This window comes from Somniosus microcephalus, chromosome 11, assembly GCF_052327205.1.
Source record: "Somniosus microcephalus isolate GS21.2 chromosome 11, FLI_Smic_1.0, whole genome shotgun sequence".
NCBI classification, from domain to species: domain Eukaryota; kingdom Metazoa; phylum Chordata; class Chondrichthyes; order Squaliformes; family Somniosidae; genus Somniosus; species Somniosus microcephalus.
The window spans coordinates 227,338,200-227,364,423 of record NC_140997.1 but is presented as its reverse complement, the minus strand read 5'-3'; the positions used below and the strand labels follow the sequence as shown (position 1 = coordinate 227,364,423).

Genomic DNA, 26,224 nt, shown 5'->3' with positions numbered 1-26,224 from the left:
CCCCCCCCCCCCTTTCCTTTTTTTTTCTCTCTCCCACATGGCAGCTGTCTCCCATTCTGCCAGCGCATTTCACACCTAATCTAGAGCCGTCTTTTGTCTCCACTAGTCCTATCACCATCTCGTCTCGTTTTGAATACCTCTTAATGTCTCTTCTCTTTTGTTCTCTCCCAGCTCTCTTAATCTATTTCATTCCCTGTGCCTCTTTAGTCTTGATAAAGGGTTTTGACCCGAAACGTTGACTCTAATTTCTCTCCACGGATGTTGCCTGGCCTGCTGAGTTTTTCCAGCAGTTTCTGTTGTTATTAGGGACCCTTGCTGGTTTCCCTTCCTCTACTCTATGTCCAGGAGCAGGCTGGGCTACTTGAAGAACCTCTGCTGCTATCCTGCCTGAGTTCAGCTAACGGAGCTCAGAGCACAGCCTGAAGTTGGGATCTTCCTGGCCCATGTGGGTCAGTCCCACACGGGCTGGTGCATCCGTTCACCACAGCATCCTCGGAGCTATTCTAAAACATGTAAACACTTTTATTTTTGCGAAACGCAGAGAGCTCGATTGAAGAACTGGCTTCCTAACTTTCACCCTACATAAGGTACCGCAAGCAAAACTAGTCAACCAAAAGGTTTAGCTCCTGGCTTATGGATAATGGGTAGTCCCAGGAATAGCCATTTGAGGTTTCAAACAGTTATAACATTGCACTGGGTTATTTCTCATACGTTAGCTCTGACTGTCCCATGCCCCGAGTGTAGACTTAACATCATAACATTTGGTAAGCTGGGGGCTAACCTACAAGGGTTGGCGATTATCGACAAATATGCGGAGGAATAAGACCAGCCAAGCACAAGTTATGCTTTAGCCAACTGGCAAATTGAGCATTTCTGCAACGCTGATGTACACAGCTCCTCAGAAACACCACCGAATTATCCAGCTCACAGGATGCCCGAGGGGCAAAATGGAAAAACATCATACTGGTACAACGGCGGGGCCACCCTGGGACATGGGGCACATTGTTGAGCAGAGCAGAGGGAGCTTTACTCCGCATCGAACCATGCTACAATTGAACTGGGAGTACTGGATACGGATACTAAGGGGGCAATTTTCTCAGCCCTGGAGGCAGGACTGCCGGGAAAATGGCAGAATCTGGGGGCCGGTGCCCATCCCGCCCCCAACCCGCCTCCATGCCATCTTCCCAGGAGGCGGGTTGCCGTCCCGTGCTGGGCCCCGTCTCCTTGGAGGTGGGAAGGGATTAAAGCCTATTAACTGCCTCGGTTCTTTTGCTAATCACCTTAAATCTGTGTCGGCAGGTTACCGATCCTTCTGCCACTGTTTCGATCGACCCTCCTGCCACTGAAAGAGTTCTCCAATTAGTCCCACTCCCCCCTGCTCTTTCCCTAGAGCCCTGCAAATTGTTCCTTTTCAAGGATATGTCCAATACCCTTTTGAAAGTCTGTCCGAGCTCGGATTCTCTGCACGCCACAAACTCTGATCTTTATCCCCAACTTGAATGAGCAAAACCTCTGGATGAGCCACGAGTGACTGTCCACAGAATGATGGGCACCTGAGGACAAATGGTTTGACCTGAGACCAGCTGGAGGCTGCCTACAGTGCTGTGGTTATGATTTATTTTTATGCGTGACTGTAAATACTCACCAGAAAGCCGTCTCGGCCTTTCTCGCCAGCTTCACCCCTTTCACCTCGGTCTCCTTTTGTTCCAACGTCACCCTACAATCAATAGCGCAGCTTTATTGGAACAGGAGCCAATTAGCAATGGACGTCAACAGACAATCAAATCAGGGGGAAAAAAACGTACCTACGATCAATGTTCCCGTTTATTTATTTTGGGTGCGCGGCCCCTTATGCCATTCAGAATACCACGCACGTGCGGTTTTTACATTGAAAAGGCGGCTGCGCGGGTTCCCTGGGGCGCTGTGCCTCTTAAAGGGAACATTGTTTATGAGTATCAAAAGCAACATTCCAACGCCTCTACTCTGATCATAGAAACATAGAAGATAGGAGCAGGAGTAGCCCATTCGGCCCCTCGAGCCTGCTCCGCCATTTAATGAGATCGTGGCTGATCATCAAATTCAGTACCCTGTCCCTGCTTTCTCCCCATATCCCTTGATCCCTTTAGCCTTAAGAAATATATCCAACTCCTTCTTGAATATATTTAATGAATTGGCCTCAACTGCCTTCTGTGGTAGAGAATTCCACAGGTTCACCACTCTCTGGGTGAAGAAATTCCTCCTCATCTCAGTCCTAAATGGCTTACCCCTTATCCTTAGACTGTGACCCTGGGTTCTGGGCTCCCCCACCATCGGGAACATCCTTCCTGCATCTAGTCTGTCTAGTCCTGTTAGAATTTTATAAGTTTCAATGAGATCCCCTCTCATTCTTCTAAACTCCAGCGAATTTAAGCCCAATTGACCCAATCTCTCTTCATACGTCATTCCTGCCATCCCAGGTATCAGTCTGGTGAATCTTCGCTGCACCCCCTCCATGGCAAGAACATCCTTCCTCAGATAAGGCGACCAAAACTGCACACAATACTCAAGATGTGGTCTCACCAAGGCTCTGTACAACTGCAGCAAGACATCCTTGCTCCTGCACTCGAATCCTCATGCTATGAAGGCATTATCACCCGAGAACATTAAGTACAGTGAAGATGGTCTTAAAGCGATCATCTTACATAGAAACATAGAAGATAGGAGTAGGCCATTCGGCCCCTCGAGCCTGCTCTGCCATTCAATGAGATCATGGCTGATCATCCAAATTCAGTACCCGGTCCCTGCTTTCTCCCTATATCCCTTGATCCCTTTAGCCTTAAGAAATAGATCCAACTCCTTCTTGAATATATTTAATGAATTGGCCTCTACTGCCTTCTGTGGTAGAGAATTCCACAGGTTCACCACTCTCTGGGTGAAGAAATTCCTCCTCATCTCTGTCCTAAATGGCTTACCCCTTATCCTTAGACTGTGACCCCGGTTCTGGACTCCCCCGCCATCGGGAACATCCTTCCAGCATCTAGTCTATCTAGTCTTGTTAGAATTTTATAAGTTTCAATGAGATCCCCTCTCATTCTTCTAAACTCCAGCGAATACAAGCCCTATCGAACCAATCTCTCTTCATACGTCATTCCTGCCATCCCAGGTATCAGTCTGGTGAATCTTCGCTGCACCCCTTCCATGGCAAGAACATCCTTCCTCAGATAAGGCGACCAAAACTGCACACATTGCTCACGGTTGCACACAATACTCAAGATCTTTTTTTTATTCATTCACAGGATGTGGGGATACTGATGTGGGGCTTGAAACCACAAGTTCCTGACTTGGAAACTAGCCCAAGCTAATACCAGAGTTTATTTTAAAAATGATTCATAAAACTTTCAGTAAAATCATCATATGTGGATTATATTCCTGCTAGTTAAAATTGAGCTGATGTTTTAAGCATTTATTGCCCATCCCTAATTGCCCTCGATATGTTGATGGTGAGCCACCTTCTTGAATAAGTGGCTTGCTAGGCCATTTCAGAGGGCTGTTAAGAGTCAACCACATTGCTGTGGGTCTGGAGTCACATGTAGGCCCGACCGGGTAAGGATGGCAGATTTCCTTCCCTAAAGGACATTAGTGAACCAGATGGGTTTCTACTACAATCCGGTAGTTTCATGGTCACCATTACTGACACTAGTTATTTTATTCCAGATTTATTTAATTAATTGAATTTAAATTCCCCTAGCTGCCGTGGTGGGATTTGAACTTGTGTTTTCCGGATCAGTAGTCCAGGCCTCTGGATAACTAGCCCAGTGACATAATCACTACATGGCCGTTCCCAGTGCAGTGTTCCGTGCCCACTTACACCAATGCCAATCATATTTGAAGCTGTATAAGACCATCCCAAAGGCTGCTCCCTATCAAAAGGAAAAGAGTGCCATCAGTGTGGAGAAAGGCTTTTTATGGCGCCATTCAATGAGGCAACATTAATATTGGGTCTTTTCCTTTTTCTTGGATTGTTTTTGAATATTCCCAAGAAAGGTGCCCCCCAAACACTTGGGCGAGTCTGACCCCAACCCAGGCCCATCCCGGGCTTTCCTCAGCTGTAACTGCACATTATTGGATGGCCTTTGTGTGACTGTAGTAGGCTATAAGAAACTTACTATACTCAGACCTTATCTCCTTTAGGTCCAACTGGTCCTGCCGGTCCACTGTCCCCCTGCGGAAGAGAAGCCAGATTTAATACGACACAGGACGCTGGGCTTGAAGGGGCGTAAATTCAGAACTAAGCTGCGGAAACAGTATTTCAGTGTGCGAGTGGTCAATCTTTGGAACAGGGTCCCTAGCAAGATGGTGGAAACAGTTAGTGTTGATCGCTTTCAGAAAATAACATTGTGGGACACAGTGTCTGAGTAATTTGAGGCGTGCCGTGTGGCGAGTGCAGAGTGCGCGGGAGGAACGGGTGGACTTTGGGCCTACGGGTCCCAAAGCTCTCCATCATGCCCAATCCACACACTGCTCTTAATGGCCTTTCCAAAGTCACCCATGTCTTCACGACACAAACAATCTCCTCAATGGAGGGGGTGGGGGGGTGGGGGGAATAAGAGCCCTTCGGCATGACGGGAACAGAATACAGGAAACTTTGTGATATCCGGCACCGACGTGTTGCCGATCTATCAAAACTGCCGGACATACAAAGTTAATGTTGAAGCACATGGAGGTTTTCATCTCCGTATCTGACAACAAACACTGTTGCTTAGCAACAGCTTCTAAAGAGTCGGCTGCAGCTGCAAGCGTCTCTAGCTGAAGCTGTTGCTATAGCTACAGACCTTGCAGTGCCTGACTGGGAAAAAAAAAAGAACGAGATCTAAAAAAACAGCTCCTGATTTTTGCCGTTAGATCGAGTATTCCGGACATACAACCTCCGGATAAACCAAAGTTTCCTGTATTTAGTATACGTCTGTGGTACAAAATTTCCGCATTGAAGCTGGTCAAATCTCCAGTGTTCCAATTAAAGAGTCACACAGAAAGTGGGGTCACACGTAGAGATGCACCAACGTCCCCGTCCACCAGCCCAGATCAGAACACCATGGGAACAATGCTTGCGACTGTCCGATCGATACATGTTCAGCCCCGGAATATTTACCCACTTTGTGTACAGATATCTTCACTGCACAGCAAAATGACAATTAACTACAACTGAAATTTAAAAAAAAGGACTTGCATTTCTACAGCGCCTATCACCACCTCAGGACGTCCCAAAGCGCTTCACAGCCAATGAAGTACTTTTTGAAGGGCGGTCACTGTTAGTGATGTAATTTGCACACAGCAAGATCCCACAAACAGCAGTGAAATAAATGACCAGATCAGCCATTTCAGTGATGTTGGTTGAAGGATCAATATTGGCCCAGGACACCGAGGAGAACATGTCCTAGAATTCCCAACCTTGGACTAGTTTTTCCAGATACTGACCTTTGTTCCCTGTGGCCCGGGAGGTCCTCTTTCACCGGGGAGGCCAAGGCCTGTTATGTCTGGCTTTTCGGCCTGAAATAAAGGTCACAGAAATATTATAAGCCGAGTGCTTTACAAACAATCACCTTGCTATGGAAAAAATGCTCTACTTGTAATACATAAGAAACAATGGAAACACACAATAACAGCACTGAGAATAAATGAATACCAGGTCAAATGCTGTCTCCTGTTTATTACACACATTCTGCCTCTTTATTTCTGAACTTTACAAAGAATCAAACATGAGCTAAAACACGGTTTCAGATTTACAAGGATGATGCCAGAAATGCGAGGGTTTACATATCAGGAAAGGATGAACAGGCTGGGTCTCTTTTCTCTGGAAAAAAGGCTGAGGGGTGACCTAATAGAGGTCTTTAAAATGATGAAAAGTTTTGATAGAGTGGACACAGAGAGAATGTTTCCACTTGTGGGGAAGAGCATAACTAGAGGCCATCAATATAAGATAATCATCAAGAAATCCAATAGGGAATTCAGAAGAAACTTCTTTACCCAGAGAGTGGCGAGAATGTGGAACTCGCTACCACAGGGAGTTGAGGTGAATATTTTAGATGCACTTAAGGGGAGGCTGGATAAGCATATGAGGGAGAAGGGAACAGAGGGTTATGCTGATAGAGTTAGATGAGGAAAGATGGGAGGAGGCTCGAGTGGAGCATAAACGCTGGCATGGACTGGTTGGGCTGAATGGTCTGTTTCTGTGCCGTATACCCTATGTAACCATGTGCAATGACTTCAGAGAGCTAGCACAGATGCAATGGTTCGAATGGGCCCCCTTCCTGTGCTTTAAAATTCTATAGGGGCTAAATTTGGTTGATTTGCGGCCTCCTGTTAATCAACTAGCGCCTGGGCGCGGCGCCGCTAACCTCCCGCGAAATTCAGCGGGAGGTTAGCGGCGGCGCCGTGCGTAGCACCCCGCTCGTGCCCCGGCTGTAATATTGGGTGGTGTCCCCCCGACTTGCCGCCGGGGTCAGGGGGGGCCTACCTGCGGCCAGGGCGGCGCTAGTTAAAGGGGAGATGGCGGGCGGCCATTTTTGTTGCTGGCCGCCTACCAGCACCTGTCCCCATTGCTGTCCCCCCCATGAAGCCCCCCCCTCCCGTGGGGTGCCGGCTGCTCTCCGTGAGTCCGGCACTCCTCTCGAGTGCTGGGCTCGTTTGCCGGCACTCTCGATCCCTGGCATGTAGCACCGCGATATTGGTTCACAGCGCCCCAAGAGTGACACGGGGCGCTTCCAGTAGCGCCCCTCCTCCCTCTCGGGGCGCTACCTGAGAAAATTGGCCGTGGGGGGCGCTAACTTTTTCGGGGCGCTAAAATTAGCAACCTGGCGAAGGTAGCGTCCCGTTGCGCTACCCAATTTTTACCCCTGTAAGTGGTCAGTAGCATAGAATGGCCCCTTTTAACCCTTTCTGACCCACACTTTTCCATAATTCCTGTTTACTTCATGGAAATATGTAGCCATTTTGGATACTGATGGGTTGAATAGGCCACTCTCGATCTCATGTCACCATCATGAAGAACAGCTTTGAAATGGTTGACCGGTGGGGCCTAACCAGTTAAGCATCTAGTTGACCGACAACCCTGGTAATAACATGAAATGCAATGTATATTTCATTTAGTTCGATAAGTTAAGCAATTCTGATAATTACCGTGGGACCTGGAAGACCTCTTGGACCTGGTGGACCTTCTCGCCCCTGTAATAGGAATATAAACCGTTATTAGTGAGTCGGAAACATAAACTAGAGTGAGCCTGCTGGAACTAATCCAAAACTAGGGGTCGTAAATATAAGACAGTCACTAATAAATCCAGTAAGGAATTCAGGAGAATGTGGAACTTGCTACCGCAGGGAGTAGTTGAGGCAAATAGCATAGATGGATTTAAGGGGAAACTAGATTAAGTACGAGGGCGAAAAGAATAGAAGGATATGCTGATAGGATGAGATGTAGTAAAGTTGAGACTCGTGTGGAGCATAAACACCGGCATGGACCAGTTGGGCCGAATGGCCTGTTTCTGTGCTCTACATTATATGTAATTGCACATCTGATTCTGAACTGACTACACCTCACCTCTTCCTCCAGTCTGCCATCAGTGCCACATTTAGCACACTTCTGTACCTCAGGAATTTCCTTCCCAAACCCGCTCAGTCTTGTTACATTTCTCGCCAGCTTCAAATGCCTCCTCAAAATCTAGATGCCGAGAGGTTGTTTCCCCTAACTAGAGTCTAGAACCAGGGGTCACAGTCTCAGGATAAGGGGTCGGCCATTTAGGACTGAGATGAGGAGAAATCTCTTCACTCAGAGGATTGTGAATCTTTGGAATTCTCTACCCCAGAGGGCTTTGAGTATATTCAAGGTTGAGATTGATAGATTCTTGGGCACTAAAGGAATCAAGGGACATGGAGATCGGGCGGGAAAGTGGAGTTGAGGTAGAAGATCAGCCATGATCTTATTGAATGGCGGAGCAGGCTCGAGGGGCTGGATGGCCGACTCCTGCTCCTATTTCTTATGTTATTATGTTGTCAGTCACCTCCCGTAACTCTTCTCCTGGGATGGTGTTCATTCCTTCCCACTTATAAAACATCCTAGATGCAAGTTGTTGTTGTTTTGCAGCCTTCAGCGGAAGGAGATTTCAGGTCACTTATCTCTGCTGAAGCCGAATCACAGCCTCAAAGGTGAAAGCCAATTAACCCTTCCATAGAATCACAAATTCCGGGTTACATTTGTCCAGCCTCCTTAGAGGGAGGGATGGGGGGCTTGTGAGAAACAGCTCGAGACCTTTGATCTAGGACAATTTTAACTGTCTCTCTTCTATCTTCTTCATTACTTCCCCATACTCAAACCTCAAATATTATCAGGCTCAGAAACAACAAAAAGCTGATCAAATGGGGTTGAGGAACAGATCAGCCAAGATCTGACTGAATGGCGGAACAGGCTCGAGGGGCTGAATGGCCTCCTCCCGTTCCTACACCCCCCGATGTTGCAGTGCATCGAGTCCCTTCAGCAAGTAACAAGTACCTGCACGAGTCTCATAACAAACACCGATCGCCAGCTGGCGTTACGGGAATGCTGCCACACAACTCTATCGGATTAACTGGGCTAGGCTTTGACTTTGAAGTCAACGTAAATAATAATCGGGAGAGATGTCAAACGGGCTGCCATCTCGCCATCACCAATTTCACACCATCGCACAAGGTCAAAGTTACCCCCATTGGCTGGTAACCATGTGCTTGGGCTTACTTAGTGCTTCGGTTAAGTTGAGAAGCTCAATATTGAATGTAGCGCTCTCTGGAATTCTCTTCCTCGACATCTAGATGCTGCCGGGCCTGCTGAGTATCTCCAGCATTTTCTATTTTTATTCCCCTTTCTACTGCTCTCTCCATTTTCAAAAAAGCCCCAAACCTCCCAGTTTCACCATGCCTTTCACCAGGTGCAGCAAGCCATTAGGAAGGCAAATGGTATGCTGGCCTTCATTACAAGAGGATTTGAGTACAGGAGTAAAGAAGTCTTACTCCAATTATATAGGACCTTGGTGAGACCACACCTGCAGTACTGTGTACAATTTTGGTCTCCTTATCTAAGGAAGGATATACTTGCCATAGAGGGAGTGCAACGAAGGTTCTCCAGACTGGTTCCTGGGATGGCGGGACTGTCGTATGAGAAGAGACTGAGTAAACTAGGCCTGTATTCTCTTGAATTCAGAAGAATGAGAGGGGATCTCATTGAAGCATACAAAATTATTACAGGGCTTCATAGGGTGGATGCTGGGAGAATGTTTCCCTTGGCTGGGGAGTCTAGAACCAGGGGCCACAGCCTCAGGATAAAGGGTAGGCCATTCAGGACTGAGATGAGAAGAAATTTCCTCACACAGAGGGTGGTGAATCTTTGGAATTCTCTACCCCAGAGGGCTGTGGAGGCTCAGTCATTGGGTATATTCAAAACAGAAGTCGATAGATTTCTGACTAGTAAAGGCATCAAGGTGATAGGGCCGGTGAATGGAGTTGAGGCAGAAGATCAGTCATGATCTCATTGAATGGCAGAGCAGGCTCGAAGGGCCGAATGGCCTACTCCTGCTCCTATTTCTTATGTTCTTATGCCTTTGGCCACCTCCCATCTCCTACTTCCAGTCTGGTGTCCCGCCTCTCTGTAAAGCACCTTGGGATATTTTGGTGCGTAACAGTAACTGTATGAACGTAGGCTGGTGTGTGCAGTCGCATGGTGCAAATCACTGTAAATACTCTAAGACAAGGATAGATCTTTAATACTTACCGCGTCTCCTCGGTCCCCTTTCTCCCCTCTTTCACTCTGTAAGAAGGAAATACAATTGACTGTAGCAAGGACAACTGGGAAAGAAACATTACCTTCAGACATGGCATATTTTATCAACTCGCTTTCCCAGTCCATCCCTCCCTCCAAGGCCAATCTGTTTCTACGTGACATCTTTACTAAGAACAGAAATAAAACACACCAAGTTGCCGCTACAAACTTTAATGGGGGTTATCGCATAAATGGGTGCAAACGTTCTGTACCACAAGAGGGCACAGAGATCCCGCTAAAACACAAGTTGAAGGTTTTAAGCAGCCACCTCATGGGAGAACTTGCACATTCCGAGACGGTGGACATCAGTAGAGTTTGGGGCATAGTCCGTTCAGGAGCACGGGCGGAGCAGCATCACCGACAAGTAAATGACAGCCCCAATCCGAGAGCTTCTCAAGGAGGGGGAGTTAACCTGCAGCGAGAATCTCAGACACGGCAGGTCAGGGGCACCTCAGGCAGGGATTCAAGGATGCAGAGGGGGGAGACAGCAGATAACAGGGAGCCTTTCTTTACACAGAGGGTGACCGAGAGGAGAGAGAAATGGGGCAAGAGAAAGGTTGGGAGAGGGGGCCGAGAGAGAGAGAGAGAGGGGAAAGGGGAGAGAGAGAGCGAGACACGCTGGCTTTACACTAACCCTTTCTCCAGGGCGCCCAGCTTCCCCTGTTTCTCCAACCCGGCCTGGTAGTCCTGGGATACCTGGCTTTCCTGGTTCACCAGACTGGCCCGGAGGACCTTCAGGGCCTCGTTCTGATATGGCACGACCCGGTGGCCCCTCGGGCCCCGGAAAGCCTTGGTTTCCTTTGTCCCCTTTAAATCCTCTTTCTCCAATGAAACCCTGTAAAATGACACGAGAGGAATAGAAACTTAATCAAAGGATCAGCCCATGCATTCCTCACCTCAACTGACGTCCACCGATCTGGTAGAACGACGTCTGGCGGCTTACAAGAAAAGTAATATTAGTCTTAACTTTATTTCACATTATGGCCCAGAAATTCGGGTCGGAGGCTTCCCGCGGGTGCAAGCCTCTGACCTGCACTTACCTAGCACGCCGGCCGTTGTGCTGTGGGCCCGCGTGAGATCCCAATCCTGGGCCTCCTCCAACTGCCGGCGCGCAGTGCTTGCGTATCCCAGGGGCGCAGTTAGTTCGATGCGTCCCCTGGGATCACGTGGGCCATGGAGAGCCAATGGTAGCAGGGAATGCTCCATTCATAAATTTGATAGGAAGACCTGTCAAACCTATAAATACTATAAGCCCCAAAACATAACTACAACTTCAAATAAATTTTAAAAAAAACATCACATTTTTAAAATAACTATAAATTACATGAAATAACTATTTTAAACAATAATTTAAATTTTTGAAAAAATTAATTACATTTTCTAACGGGGCTAAAAATAAACTTACCTTTTTTTAAAGTATTTAAAAATAATAAACCTGTGGAAAAAATGTTTTAATTTTAATTAATTCACCACTTGCCTTGTTAAAAGCAGGCCACGCGCCTGCTTTTTAAAACTGTAACTGCTGGAGACTTACCCTCCCGGAGAAACCTGCAAAAAAAACGTAAGTTCCAGGCGTACGCGCTGCCTCTCCGGCGCACGTGTTCCACCTCTGAACCCCTTCTTTCAAGGGAACGGAAGTTCCGGTTTCCCGCGCATGCACGAAATCGGCACTCCCATTGGGCCTTTAGGTGACTACTCACCCGTGGAGACCTGAATTTCTGGGCCATTAACTTTAAAAGGGAACGGAAGGAAAAGACTAGAGGGGGCATATTTTGTTCAAAGTATTTCCTAAAAGAGAATGTTATTGGTCCTACCCGGAATTTGTTACTGACAATTCTTTAAACGCGTCCATTATGGCGAGAGGCTGAGCTGAGGCCTTCCTCCCTGCTCGGCGGCTTTGGTGCTGTCGGTGCCTGGGAGTGTCCCAGAGCAACTGCACTGCAAAGTGCCAGGCCTTGGGTGGAGGAGGTGGAGGAGGAGGAGGAGGGGAGCAGGGATGCAGAGGCAAGTGGGGAGTGGGGAGCAGTGCGCAATGGAGTCCGTCCGGGGCACTCCTGCAAGATGCTCTCTCAGGCAGCTGGCCTCGGGCTAGTGTGAAATCATGCTGCCTTCCCCCAGCTATTCCAGGACACATCCCCATAGCTGCTGGGGTGGCCGATCAGAGAGGGAGAGCTTTATCCAACACCTCTGGATTGGTGAGAAAATTAGCATTTCTTTGGGGAAAAAAAACTGTCACAATATGATATGTTCCCCATATTTGCAGGGATATGGGGAAAAATGCTGGGTGTGGAAGTAAATTGGAGAGCTCTTCACAGGGCCAGCACAGGCACGATGGGCCAAATGGCCTCCTTTTGTGCTGTAAAATTCTATAAGACCACTATTTTTCAAAAATTGGGAGGGGGCAGGTGGCACTTTGAACACCGACTTTCCTCTCCCTCCAACTTCCTTTGCCTCCAAAAACATCGATAAGGAAAGTAGGACAGTCCCGACCACAGAAATCACAGAAACCCCACAGTGCAGATAGAGGCCATTTCGGCCCATCGAGCCTGCACCGACACATATCCCACCCGATCCCCGTAACCCCTACACCAACACATATCCCACCCTATCCCCGTAACCCCACGTATTTAATCCCCCTAACACTAAGGGTCAATTTATCATAGCCAATCAACCTAACCTGCACATCTTTGGACTGTGGGAGGAAACCGGAGCACCCGGAGGAACCCACGCAAACACGGGGAGAATGTGCAAACTCCACACAGACAGTCACCCGAGGCCAGATTCGAACCCAGGTCCCTGGCGCTGTGAGGCAACAGTGCTAACCACTATGCCACCGTGCTATGACCACTTGTAGCGGGCGTGTTCATGCGAACACCATTGATCCGCGTCGTGCAGTGCAACGGGGTAGCGCTATTACGGTAATCAGCAGGACTGCATGCAATGCAACTAGCTTGATTTAAACTGCAGCCAGCGCTTAATGCAAACTGTGACCCCACACCCCATAGAGGGGATTAGAAGAGTGCATAGGAGGTAAGTGAACAATAACGAGGTGTTATTTACTTACGTCTGTTCTGGCATTCAGTGCACCTAAATGTGGTGTGACCTAGAGAGTGAGCACAGCTCTTTCACCCGGAAATAAACGGAGCCCTTAAGAGGCTGTAACCGGCCAACTCTAAAACTGGTGTTAATGCACATGGTTAATGGTATCGCTCTTTGACTGATACAAGTGGCTGCCCGTTTTAAATGTGGCCATTTTAAGTGGTGGGGACTGTATGGATATATTAACACGTTGAAGCTCTCAAAGGACAATTCTTTTGGCAGGTACGAGATAGTGCCACTTGACATGAATCAGTCATTCATGAAAGAAAGACTTATGAAATAATACTGAGAGGCCTGCGGGTGGCGCTGTCCAGGGAGAGTATAAATACTCGGGCACGGGCCCAGCTTGCGCAGGACATTCTTAACAGGAACTAGTGAAGGACACAACTAGACCTCCATGTTGTAAAACAGTTGATTAAAGCTTTGTTTAACGCTTAGGCCAAGTGCCTAGTAGTTTTCTTACATCACCACTTTCATCAATCATTCATAGAATCACAGAATCGTTACAGCACAGTAGGAGTCCATTCGGCCCGTCGAGCCTGTGCCGGCTCTCTGCAACAGCACTTCAGCTAGTCCCACTCCCCCTGCAGCCCTGCAAATTCTTTTCCTCCAGGTACTTATCCAATTCCCTTTTGAAAGCCACGATTGAGTCTGCCTCCACCACCTTTCAGGCAGTGCATTCCAGATCATAACCACTCGCTGCGTAAAAAAGTTTTTCCTCATGTCGCCTTTGGTTCTTCTGCCAATCACCTTAAATCGGTGACCTCTGGTTCTCGACCCTTCCGCCAATGGGAACAGTTTCTCTCCATCTACTCTGTCTAGACCCCTCATGATTTTGAACACCTCTATCCAATCTCCTCTCAACCTTCTCTGCTCCAAGGAGAACAACCCCAGCTTATCCAGTCTATCCACGTAACTGAAATCCCTCATCCCTGGAACCATTCTCGTAAATCTTTTCTGCACCCTCTCTAAGGCCTTCACATCCTTCCTAAAGTGCGGTGCCCAGAATTGGACACAATGCTCCAGTTGTGGCCGAACCAGTGTTTTATAAAGGTTCATCATAACTTCCTTGCTTTTGGACTCTATGCCTCTATTTATGAAGCTCAGGATCCCGTAAGCTTTTTTAACCACTTTCTCAACCTGCTCTGCCACCTTCAACGATTTGTGCACATATACCCCCAGGTCTCTCTGTTCATGCACCCCTTTTAGAATTGTACCCATTAGTTTACATTGCCTCTCCTCGTTCTTTCTACCAAGTCATTCCTCCCCTGTGAAGTCATTAATATTTAAAGGGGCACCACCATCATAAAAATGATTTTGGCAGAAGAAAAATTCTCCACTGATTTGGAAACAGGTGTCCATAAATTGCATCAAAATGGGGCGTAACTATGGAGACACAATTGCTCATGTTAAGTACTCAGCTATGCGGCGTAAGTCAGGTGTACTGACTAAAATCAGCACGTGCACGCCCTCAAAGCTCGCGACAGCCTGTATATACACAGTTATAAACGCCTCTGCGCCACGTAACACGCACGGGGCTCAAACACCGGATCCGCTCGCGCCCAGCGTCGTTCACAGATGCGTAACTGGTAAAACTTCACGTTACCTCATTCCCCTGTAGGCCTCTTTCACCCTGGTCTCCCTTCTCCCCTCTCTGCCCCTTCTCCCCTGGCAGTCTACGACTTTCGTGACCGGGCTTCTCATGCTTCCCCAGGATTTCCTGCAGGATCGAAATCTGAAGAATTGCAAACAAAAACAAAAGATTACTGATGGGCCCATGAAGAGGTAAAATTTTCTTTCGTCCTCTACACACAGAAGAGCTTCAGGTATCCAGCGTATTGATGGCCCATCAGAACTTTCAACGACAAGAACATTGTGGGAGACATTAAAACACTTCTTCTGTTATTTGTATTGTCTTCGTTCCCGTCCTGTATCGTGAATGTAAGTTTTGGGAACTTTTGATTGTCTGCCAATTCCCATCACTCACCACAGGGGTCTTTTCCATGTTAGAAGATCTATTATATATTAAAATGGCCGCGTGCGTCACAATATTCTGTTTCTAATTGCACTGAAAGCTCATATATCAGGTTCCATCTATGGGAAAACTCTTTATAAAATGTGTTTACATTTAACTGCAGTACCAGATGTACATGAGGGCGGCACTGTGTTAAGAAGTTAACACTAATTGAAAGAAATCCCAAATATTCACAGACTTTACTTCACTATTGAACAGAACAAAACAATTATGTTGCCAGGACTGGGGAATTTTAGCTATGAGGAAAGATTGGACAGACTGGGGTTGTTTTCTTTGGAACAGAGGAGGCTGAGGGGAGATTTAATTGAGGTGTATAAAATTATGAGGGGCCTGGATAGAGTGGATAGGAAGGACCTATTTCCCTTAGCAGAGAGGTCAATAACCAGGGGGCATAGATTTAAGTAATTGGTAGAAGGATTAGAGGGGAGTTGAGGAGAACTTTTTTCACCCAGAGGGTGGTGGGGGTCTGGAACTCACTGCCTGAAAGGGTGGTAGAGGCAGAAACCCTCATCACATTTAAAAAGTACTTGGATATGCATTTGAAGTGCCGTAACCCACAGGGCTACAGACCAAGAGCTGGAAAGTGGGATTAGGCTGGAGAGCTCTTTTTTGGCCAGCTCAGACATGATGGGCCGAATGGCCTCCTTCTGTGCTGTAAATTTCTATGATTCTGTGTGAAATATTATTTAATCCACCATATCCCACAGGAGAGTGGACCCATGGAACACACTCACAGAGGAAGCAGCTGATTTGGGAGTCAAATGGCCCCTTTAAAAAGGAGCCGGTTGATAGCTGCGGGAAAGGGGGATTGACGATTAGAGAAACATTAATAATACTGACTGATTTATTTCCATGGGACGATGGGCAAGGAACTTAAGTGTTCTTTAGTGTATGGGATCAACAGATGGCATGGGAGGTAGTCCATGATAGAACAATCCTATATGGATTCGTAATGGAGCCGGCTCAATGGGTCAAATGACCGCCACTTTCTGCAGACTTTCCTACCTTATATTTATGTGTCTAATATATTATCTGTAAGCGGATTTCTTCCCGTAGTCACTGTCACAACATAAGTGTGTCAGTCCTTTCCCCTGACTGGAGAGTCGAGAACTAGGGGGCGTAATTTCAGGATAAGGGGTCGGCCATTTACGACCGAGATGAGGAGGAATTTCTTCACTCGGAGGGTTGTGAATCTTTGAAATTCTCTGCTCCAGAGGGCTGTGGAGGCTCAGTCGTTGAGTATATTCAAGGCTGAGATCGATAGATTTTTGGACTCTGGGGAATCAAGTGATATGGGGATTGGGCGGGAAAGTGGAGTTGAGGTCGAAGATCGGCCATGATCTTATTGAATGGCGGAGCAGGCCCGAGGGGCCGTATGGCCTACTCCTGCTCCTGATTCTTATGTTCAACAATAACAACTGGCTTCAGATTACATTGAATGACAAGAAAGTAAATCAGAAGCAAGTCATACAACCTGGTTCCTAGGCTCAGGTGATCACCTCTGCCTCTGTAGGCTGCCTTCTAGGCTATGGACCTCCGACTGTCTCGAGAGCTCTAACTTTTGGAAGGGCGGTGGGGGGGGGGGGGGGGGGGGGCGGGGGGAGGGGGAGGTGCTCTGTCTTTATACTATTCGGCTGCCTTGGGCCGCACGTACGCATCTTCTAGTCATTAATCCCGCCCCTATCCTGACTCTGTGTTAACTGACTTCAGAGCTGCAGGCTCTCGGAAAAAGACCCGTTTATTCCAACTCTTTGCTTCCTGTCATACTACAGACATAGCGTGTCCTTTGACTGACAGTGAGCAACATCAAGGGAGATCTTTGGCTGCATTCTCCCCGAGTAGACCATTGGTTTAAAGAGAAGTTCAGATTGTACTGGGGTGGTAGCCTCTCTGACAGAGCCAGCTGCAGGAGATGTAGATGTTAGTCATCGATTAGAGATCCCTGTGGATACCCCCATGTATATCCTCCCGTGGAGTCTCTCTATGGAAGCACCCACTGGGCTCCATCTTCACAATCAATTATTGCTGCTAGATGTGTCGTAACCAATCCTTGGTTCTCCACCTCCTTCCCCTCCCCGCCCTGCATAAAAAACATTCTCCTTCATCAACGTCTAAAATATAAATGACTCAAATCTTTGTAATTCAATGATGATTTACGAGCTTCATTAATCTGGAGGAGTGGGAATCGTTCAATAAGAAAAGAGAAGAAAAACTAAATACAAAAAAAATGACAGAAAGGAGGGAAGCAATGAAGGAAAAGGGAAGGAATGAAGGAAGAGGAAAGCAATGAAGGAAGAGGGAAGGAAGGAAGAGGGAAGGAAGGAAGGCAGAGGGAAGAAATGAAGGAAGTAGGAAGGAAAATAGGAAGAGAGAAGCAAGGAAAGAAGAGGGAAACGCTGAAAGAAGTGACGAGGCAGAAGAGGGAAGCACAATTAAAGAGAGAAGCGAGTGATAAACGTGGGGAGGGGGAGGAGTTTTCTCTCCCCTAAATCAGAAGGTTAATTTGTTGCAGTTTACCTTAACGCCGAATTTTGATAGAGCGTCTTCAACATTCTGCAAACAGAAATTAAATGTGTTAATTCTCCTAAAACAGGCAACGGATTGATTACTGCTTAAATGTGAAAATATCTGACAACATGACTTCGGGAATTCAGGAGAAACTTCTTTACCCCAGAGAGAGTTGAGAATGTGGAACTCGCTACCACAGGGAGTGGTTGAAGCGAAAAGTGTAGATGCATTTAAGGGGAGGTTAGACAAACACGTGAGGGAGAAGGGAATAGAGGGTTAAGCTGATAGGGTTAGACGAGGAAGGACGGGAGGAGGCTCGAGTGGAGCATAAACACCGGCATTGACTGGTTGGGCCGAATGGCCTGTTTCTGTGCCGTATATCCTATGTAGTCCTACATAATGCAATCCTCCTCCACAGGTGGAGGGTGTGGGAGCAGAAAGACAGGAAGGCCAGATTTTACAAACTGATCCTCCACGTCTTTCCTAAGGAGGCTCATTTGCGTCACCACCGACGTTCCCGCTAAACTGTGCGGCCGCGCTGCTATCTGGAGGTCCCGCTCAGCCTGGGACTGGCTTTTCACACGCGCAAAGAGGAAAGCAAGGAAGGAAGAGGGAAGCACTGAAGGAAGAGGGAAGGAAAATAGGAAGAGAGAAGCAAGGAAAGAAGAATGGGCAGTGCAACCTGTTAAAGGGACTGCGCACTCCAAAATAAATTGGAGAACATAAGAGATTAGCGTGTAAAGTTAAAGCACATGGGATTGGGGGTAAGGTACTGACTTGGATAGAGAACTGGTTGGCAGACAGAAAGAAAAGAGTTGGAATAAACGGGTCTTTTTCCGAGTGGTAGGCAGTGACTAGTGGGGTACCGCAGGGATCGGTCCTTGGACCCCAGCTATTCACAATATATATTAATGATCTAGACGAGGGAACTAGATGTAATACCTCCAAGTTTGCAGACGACACAAAGCTGGGTGGGCGTGTGTGCTGTGAGGAGGATGCAGAGAAACTCCAGTATGATTTGGACAGGTTTGATGATTGGGCAGAAGCATGGCAGGTGCAGTATAATGTGGATAAATGCGAGTTTATCCACTTTGGTGACAAAAACAGGAAGGCAGATTATTAGCTGAACGGCAATAAATTGGGAGAAGGGGAAGTGCAACGAGACCTGGGTGTCCCTGTGCACCAGTCGCTGAAGGTAAGCATACAGGTGCAGCAGGCGGTTAAGAAGGCAAATGGTATGTTGGCCTTCATAGCGAGAGGATTCGAGTACAGGAGCAAGGATGTCTTGCTGCAGTTGTACAGGGCCTTGGTGAGACCACACCCTGAGTATTGTGTGCAGTTTTGGTCGCCTTATCTGAGGAAGGATGATCTTGCCATGGAGGGAGTGCAGCGAAGATTCACCAGACTGATACCTGGGATGGCAGGAATGACGTATGAGGAGAGATTGGGTCGATTGGGCTTATATTCGCTGGAGTTTAGAAGAATGAGAGGGGATCTCATTGAAACTTATAAAATTCTAACAGGACTAGACAGACTAGATGCAGGAAGGATGTTCCCGATGGCAGGGGAGTCCAGAACCAGGGGTCACAGTCTAAGGATAAGGGGTAAGCCATTTAGGACAGAAATGAGGAGGAATTTCTTCACCCAGAGAGTGGTGAACCTGTGGAATTCTCTACCACAGAAGGCATTTGAGGCCAATTCATTAAATATATTCAAGAAGGAGTTGGATATATTTCTTAAGGCTAAAGGGATCAAGGGATATGGGGAGAAAGCAGGGACAGGGTACTGAATTTGGATGATCAGCCATGATCGCATTGAATGGCGGAGCAGACTCAAGGGGCCAAATGGCCTACTCCTGCTCCTATCTTCTATGTTTCTATGTAACATTGGTCACCACCCTTGGTTTGGACGTTTTGCAAAATAAAATCACCTCAGAGAGGAAACTGCACAACACAACAGCCACTGAGCAGCTGAGGGAATGTAACCTTGTGTATTTTCTTTGAGAACATGGGTCCATTTGCCACTGGGTTGTGAGGAAGGCTGCACAAACAGGCACTCCATGGACAATTACATCGAATGTGCAGCACAGGAAAAGGCCATTCGGCCCAACAGGTCTGTGCCGGGTGTTAATGCGCCACACGAGACTGCTCCAACCCAATGTTCCCTGTAAACTGCACGGCCACGCGGTCCCGCGCAGTCCGGGATCGGCTTTTTCCGATGTAAGGTTTAAGGCACGTGCGCGAAACTGTGAATGGGCCACGCAGCCCCTTAAAGGGGCCACGCACCTAAAAGAAAAATAAGAGGGCACATTGCTCCCAATCTTCATCTAAGGTATGTCATCTTAGAGCCAACTCACCCCTGTCTCTCCCCCACCACCCCCCACAACAACCTGCGGATTGACTCCTCCCCCCACCCCCCCAAAAAAGGAGGATAGATCCTCGCTGTATCTGCATCTTTATGGAGGCTGGAACACCGACTGCTATATTCGATATATAACGCTCAGGCTGGTGGTAATAACCAGCTGCTTTATTTTCCAAAACCCTCGAGAATATTGCCATCAAAGAATAACAAAAGAAATACAAGCGAGCAAGGTTCCCAGGAAGCTGTGCGGCCGCACGGTGCTCTGGGGGTCCCGCGCAGCTGGCTTGCGAGCTGTTCAGTGGAGAGACCGCGCAGGCGCGGTACTCTGAATGGGACGCGCAGTCCCTTAAAGGGGCCGCGCGGCCCGGAAAAAAATTACAGGGAACAATGCAAACGAGACCTTGGAGTGTAACTGCTGCGACGCACTTACTCCCATCAGGGAGCCATCTAGTGGTCAGTTACAACTTTGCAAGTAACGCACACCTCAGCCACCTGCGCCAGTTTGAAGGCATCCAATGGCAAGCATGCGGTCGGTTGGTGGGCTGCCCATTTCGAGCCTGCTACGCTAAACTAAGGCTGAAACAAACTGAAAGCTTTCTGTACTTACAGCAGATGTCCCAGGTGTCCCAGGCTTGCCATCGAAACCATTTTCACCCTGTCACAAGTCAGAGAATGGGGAAATATTCTTGATAACGTCATTGCAAGTTTCTTAAGGTAAGAAAAAAAATTAATAAAATAACTGCATTTTTTATAAATAAATCTAGATTTTCCATTGCCAGGATGTTTGAAGTGTAGTCGCTGTTGTAATGTAGGAAACGCAGCAGCCAATTTGCGCACAGCAAGCTCCCACAAACAGCAATGTGATAATGACCAGATAATCTGTATTAATGATGTTGGTTGAGGGATAAATATTGGCCAGGACACCGAGGAGAACTCCCCGGCTCTTTATCGAAATAGTGGCCGTGGGATCTCTGGTCCACCTGAGGGGGCAGACGGGGCCTCGCTTTACCGTCACCTCCGACAGTGCAGCACTCCCTCAGTACTGCACTGGGACTGTCAGCCTAGATTATGGGCTCAAGTCTCTGGAGTGGGACGTGTCCCAGAGGCGAGAGGGTGCTAGCACAGCTGTACATCAATCAGTAAAACTGCCGAAATTCTGCCGAGTCTACATCCAAACCGTGAACCCGTCTTCTCACTTTACAGGTGCTGATGGGCCAATGTGTATTTCCAGCATTTAATACATACATGTTATAAATCTCATCATCATAAAGAAACTACTCATGAAATAACACTGGACGGCCAGCTGGTGGCGCTGTCCAAGGAGTATAAATACTCGGGTGTGGGCCCCAGCTTGCTCAGGGACATTTTGTAAGACAGGAACTAGTGAAGTACAACTAGACCTCCATGTTCTGAAACAAGTTGATTAAAGCCTTGCTTTATACTCAAACCAAGTGCGTAGTGAGTTTTATTACGTCAATACACATATACACCACTAGCGAGCTTGAGATACTTACTTTCTGACCTTTGGACCCCGCATCTCCTTTCTCTCCCTGCAAACACAAGACATGTACTGAGTGATGCAACCAAGAGAATGTTACACACAAGATCAGTGTGGCTGAAGGTGGTCCTTGGGCCTCATTCCTCCACAATACCTACCCTGCCATCTTCCCAATACAACAAGTCGCTGTTTATCGTATGGGCTGTCGCCACATCACGTATTATGCCCCAAAGGACTTCACACCCAACAGGTTCAAGTGCAGTCACTGTGGTTATGTAGACAAACACAGCAGCCATTTCACGCGCAACATTGCGATGATTGGCTAGTTAATGTGGTGTTTTTGATGGTGCGAGTTGAAGCATAAGAACATAAGAAATAGGAGCAGTAATACGCCACTTGGCCCCTCGAGCCTGCGCTGCCATTCAATAAGATCATGGCTGATCTTGGGCTCAAAGCCACTTCCCCGCCCGCTCCCCATAACCCTTCACTCCCTTATCTTGCAAAAATCTGTCTATCTCCACCTTAAATGTATTTAATGACCCAGCCTCCACGGCTCTCTGGGGCAGAGAATTCCACAGATTTACGACCTTCTGAGAGAAGAAATTCCTCCTCATCTCAGTTCCAAAAGGGTGCCCCTTTATTCTGAAACTGTGCCCCCGAGTTCTAGATTTCCCCACGAGGGGAAACATCCTCTCTGCATCTACCTTGTCGAGCCCCCTCAGTATCTTATATGTTTCAATAAGATCCCCTCTCATTCTTCTAAATTCCAATGGGTATAGGCCCAGCCTGCTCAACCTTTCCTCATAAGTCAACCCCCTCATCTCAGGAATCAACCGTGTGAATCGTCTCTGAACTGCCTCCAATGCAAGTATATCCTTCCTTAAATAAGGAGACCAAAACTGTACACAGTACTCAAGGTGTGGTCTCACCAATACCCTGTACAGTTGTAGCAGGACTTCCCTGCTTTTATACTCCGAGCCCCTTGCAATAAAGGCCAACATTCCATTTGCCTCTTTGGTCCGGACACTGGGAGAACGTTTGCTTGATGTTCGGTAGTGGGGTCATGGTCCAGGAGGAGGTAGGAGGAGGTGTCAGAAAGTTGCCGTTCAGCCTCCGCACGGTAGAGATCGGTTCGGTTCTGACGAAAGGTCCCCCACTTGAAATGTTGACTCTGTTTCTCTCTCCACGGAGGCTGCCTGACCTGCTGAGTGTTTCCAGCATTTTCTGTTGTTATTTCAGATTTTCAGCATCCGCAGTATCTTGCTGTTGCACTGGGAGAACTCCCTGCTCTTCTTCGAATAGTGCCTTTTGGGGTCTTTAACATCCACCACAACCATCACAGCAGGCGGAGATCTCCTCAGGTTGTCCCACTGCACTGAAGTATCGGCCCTCGATCATCTGCTGAGGTCCTGGAGTGGGGCTTGAACCCCAACCTTCTGATTTAGAGTGCTACTCACTGAGCCGTGGCTGACAATGGCCCAGATATTCGGGTCCCCACGGGTGAGTACGCACGGGGTACTCACGCGTAGGGCCAACGAAAGTGCCGGTTTCGTGCATGCACTGCGCATGCGCGGGAAACCGGAACTTCTGTTCCCTTAAAGAAGGGGTTCGCAGGTCGAACGCGTGCGCGGGAGAGGCAGCGCATGGGCATTAAACTTACGTTTTTTTTGCAGGTTTCTCCGGGAGGGTAAGTCTCCAGCAGTTACACTTTTAAAAAGCAGTCGCAAGGCCTGCTTTTAACAAGGTAAGTGGTGAATTAAGTAAAATTAAAACATTTTTTCCACAGGTTTATTATTTTTAAATACTTTAAAGAAAGGTAAGTTTATTTTTAGCCCCGCTAAAAACGAATTAATTTTTTCAAAAATTTTAATTATTGTTTAAAATAGTTATTTTATGTAATTTATAGTTATTTTAAAAATGTGATTTAAAAAAAAAATTATTTGAAGTGTTAGTTATGTTTTGGGGCCGAACTCTATTCATAGATTTGACAGGTTTTCCTGTCAAATCTATGAATACAGATTCCCTGCTACCATTGGTTCTCCATGGCCCACGTGATCCCAGGGGACGCTTCGAACTAACTGCGCCCCTGGGATACGCAAGCAATGCGCGCCGGCAGTTGGAGGAGGCCCAGGATTGGAATCCCAAGTGGGCCCACAGCACAACGAGCGGCGCGCTAGGTAAGTGCAGGTCGGAGGCTTACACCCGCGGGAAGCCTCCGACCCGAATTTCTGGCCCATTAAGTCCAAATAAGTTCCGTGTGCTCGCCTCAAAACACACTCCCTGCTCTTCACTTGACACCGAACATTTGCCAAATGCAAAGAGAGTTGATCGTCTTCAAAGAGTGATCAATTCTGACATTGCAGGAAGCAGTCGCCCACAGTACTCAGTCGGAACGTCGGTCTAAGAACTTCATGCTCTCCACGCGTCTGCCTAAAGCTTGGGCCACAACCTGTGCAGCTATTTCCTGTGCTCATCAAGATGAAGGATGCCAGTGCTGGGAATGGAGCCCTTCGCATTCCAGGCATCCACTGTCAGCGCCGAGCATCGCTGGGACAACTGGAGCTATCAAGACTGAGATCGCTAAGAGTTCAGACGAAGGGTCATCGACCTGAAACGTTAACTCTGTTTCTCTCTTCACAGATGCTGCCGGACCTGCTGAGTATTTCCAGCATTTACTGTTTCTATTTCTGGCCAAACTTATTTTTGCACAGGTTCCTTACAGCCAGCAGACAGAAGACACTTTCATTCCAATGATATGTTTCATGGAATATTCTTTTCTGTTTTGTTGTCACCAACACACGTCTCCTGATTGCCTACAGAATGAAACTGCAAAAAGGCCTGGGCAAATGTTGCCTGCCCACCACCTCAAGGGGAGGAATCGTGCTCGACGTGGGGAGAGCTACACATTGTACACAGAGAAATACAACACATCAAGATGGAGACAGGTATCTTTTAAAACGCTATAGCCCAGAAAGGACTGTTGCTGACTTAAGCAGACAACCAGTTGACATGCTCTTACGGCCTTCCTCTGTTTGGTCTGAAATAATACGAGTTAATACCTTTCCTAAAATCACTGACAGAGGGAATGTCATAAGAACATGTTAAAAATCTGGCCGCTAATATCGGCAACAGTAACTTCTTGGCTGATATCTCAAACCCTACCACCGATGAGAAGAGAGGATGTAAAGAACTTACACGCGGGCCTGTAGCTCCTGGGATACCTGGTATTCCCTGTAGAAAATAAGCACAGCCATAAATTTAATTGGAACCATACTCAATTCACAACTGTATTCTAAAATTCCCTCAAAATTGTGAGGACTTGGTAATGGTCCAACATCAGCTGCTTGAGAGAGAAGCTAAGAGTTTTGGGGCCACCAACCCCATTTTTTTCCCACCACTGTTTTACTTGAGCAGATCTCATAAAAAAGAAAGAGAGAAAGAGAGAAAGAAAGAAAGAAAGAAAGGAGAGAAAGAAAGAAAGAGAGAAAGAAAGACTTGCATTTCTATAGCGCCTTTCACAACCTCAGGGCATCCCAAAACGCCTTACAGCCAATGAAGTACTATTTGAAGTGTAGTCACTGTTGTAATGTGGGAAACGCAGCAGCCAATTTGTGCACAGCAAGCTCCCACAAACAGCAATGTGATAATGACCAGATAATCTGTTTTAGTGATGTTGATTGAGGGATAAATATTGGCCAGTACTCCAGGGAGAACTCCCCTGCTCTTCTTCAAAATAGTGGCCATGGGATCTTTTACGTCCACCTGAGAGAGCAGACGGGGCCTCGGTTTAACGTCTCATCCGAAAGACGGCACCTCCGACAGTGCAGCACTCCCTCAGCACTGCACTGGAGTGTCAGCCTAGATTTGTGTGCTCAAGTCTCTGGAGCGGTACTTGATGAGTTTGACATCTCATCCAAAGCAAGGCACCTCTGACAGCGCAGCACTCCCTCAGTACCAGATTATGCACTCACTCAGATCCTGGTGTGAGGATCAAACCCGTGGCCCAGGACAGAGATCAGAACCTTCCAGCAAAGATGCCACTTCTAAAAACAAAACACACTGCACGGTCTTCCCTAGTTACAATATCCTGTCCAAATCTCCTGATTTTTATCTGAGAGAAGCCCCCTTGGCCTGGGTGCGCTGAGGCCAACTCAGGACAGATCTAAGATTAAACTTGGGATCCCTCTGGTCGTTACTCCAACCCGCACTGTATTTACCAACTGAACCATGAAGATAGCGCTGAGCCCCAGGAGCTTAATACACTTTACTGCTGCAGCTCATCATTTCTACAAGGGCTATTAAGTTGCCCAGTTATTGTTCCCCTTGCACCACACATGATATCTCAAGGCAATGCAAAACACACAGCTTAGTGCACACGTAGACACAGTACACCTTCCCACTTAACAACGAACAGACAGGCAACGACACCAGCACCATTTTACACATGGACATAGGGCCAGAGATGTATGGGTATGACAAGATGCTCGTTCCTTTGGACAATACATGTTCTGAATGGAGATTCCATTGCAAAGGGTAATCTGTATTCAGCAGGTGTCGCCTACCAGAAAACCAAAGCTTTCCTTCCCGTTAGAAAAGATTAGATCACAAACTGATCTAGAACAGGACGCTGTATGTGGGAACGAGGGTTCACACTATCCGAGTACTTTGATTTTCTTTCTGGGCTCTCTGTGAGACCAGCACATGATGAGTTAGAATTTAAACCAGCTTTCTGCTGAGCATAAAGTATAGTGAACAGTGAGGGGGATAGGGATAGACTTCAAGAGGACATAGACAGGCTGGTGGAATGGGGAGAATGGAACGTGGCAGATGAAATTTAACTCAGAAAAGTGCGAAGTGATACATTTTGGTAGGAAGAACGAGGAGCGGCAATATAAACTAAAGG

At 47.4% G+C, this 26,224-nt stretch overlaps 1 protein-coding gene across 1 annotated transcript in view; it reads right to left on the bottom strand.

Moving 5' to 3' along the window:
• The window catches only part of col7a1 (collagen, type VII, alpha 1), a 418,430-nt gene that overhangs the window by 87,487 nt on the left and 304,719 nt on the right, over positions 1-26,224 (bottom strand). Inside the window, exons 74-84 of the mRNA XM_086000010.1 lie at positions 24,517-24,552; positions 21,338-21,373; positions 20,431-20,478; positions 17,472-17,507; positions 14,526-14,654; positions 10,455-10,655; positions 9,773-9,808; positions 7,156-7,200; positions 5,455-5,526; positions 4,157-4,201; positions 1,646-1,717 (exon numbers count right to left, since the gene is read on the bottom strand). Coding sequence (XP_085856136.1) covers positions 1,646-1,717; positions 4,157-4,201; positions 5,455-5,526; positions 7,156-7,200; positions 9,773-9,808; positions 10,455-10,655; positions 14,526-14,654; positions 17,472-17,507; positions 20,431-20,478; positions 21,338-21,373; positions 24,517-24,552 — 756 coding nt within the window. The remainder of the gene's footprint in view (positions 1-1,645; positions 1,718-4,156; positions 4,202-5,454; positions 5,527-7,155; positions 7,201-9,772; positions 9,809-10,454; positions 10,656-14,525; positions 14,655-17,471; positions 17,508-20,430; positions 20,479-21,337; positions 21,374-24,516; positions 24,553-26,224) is intronic.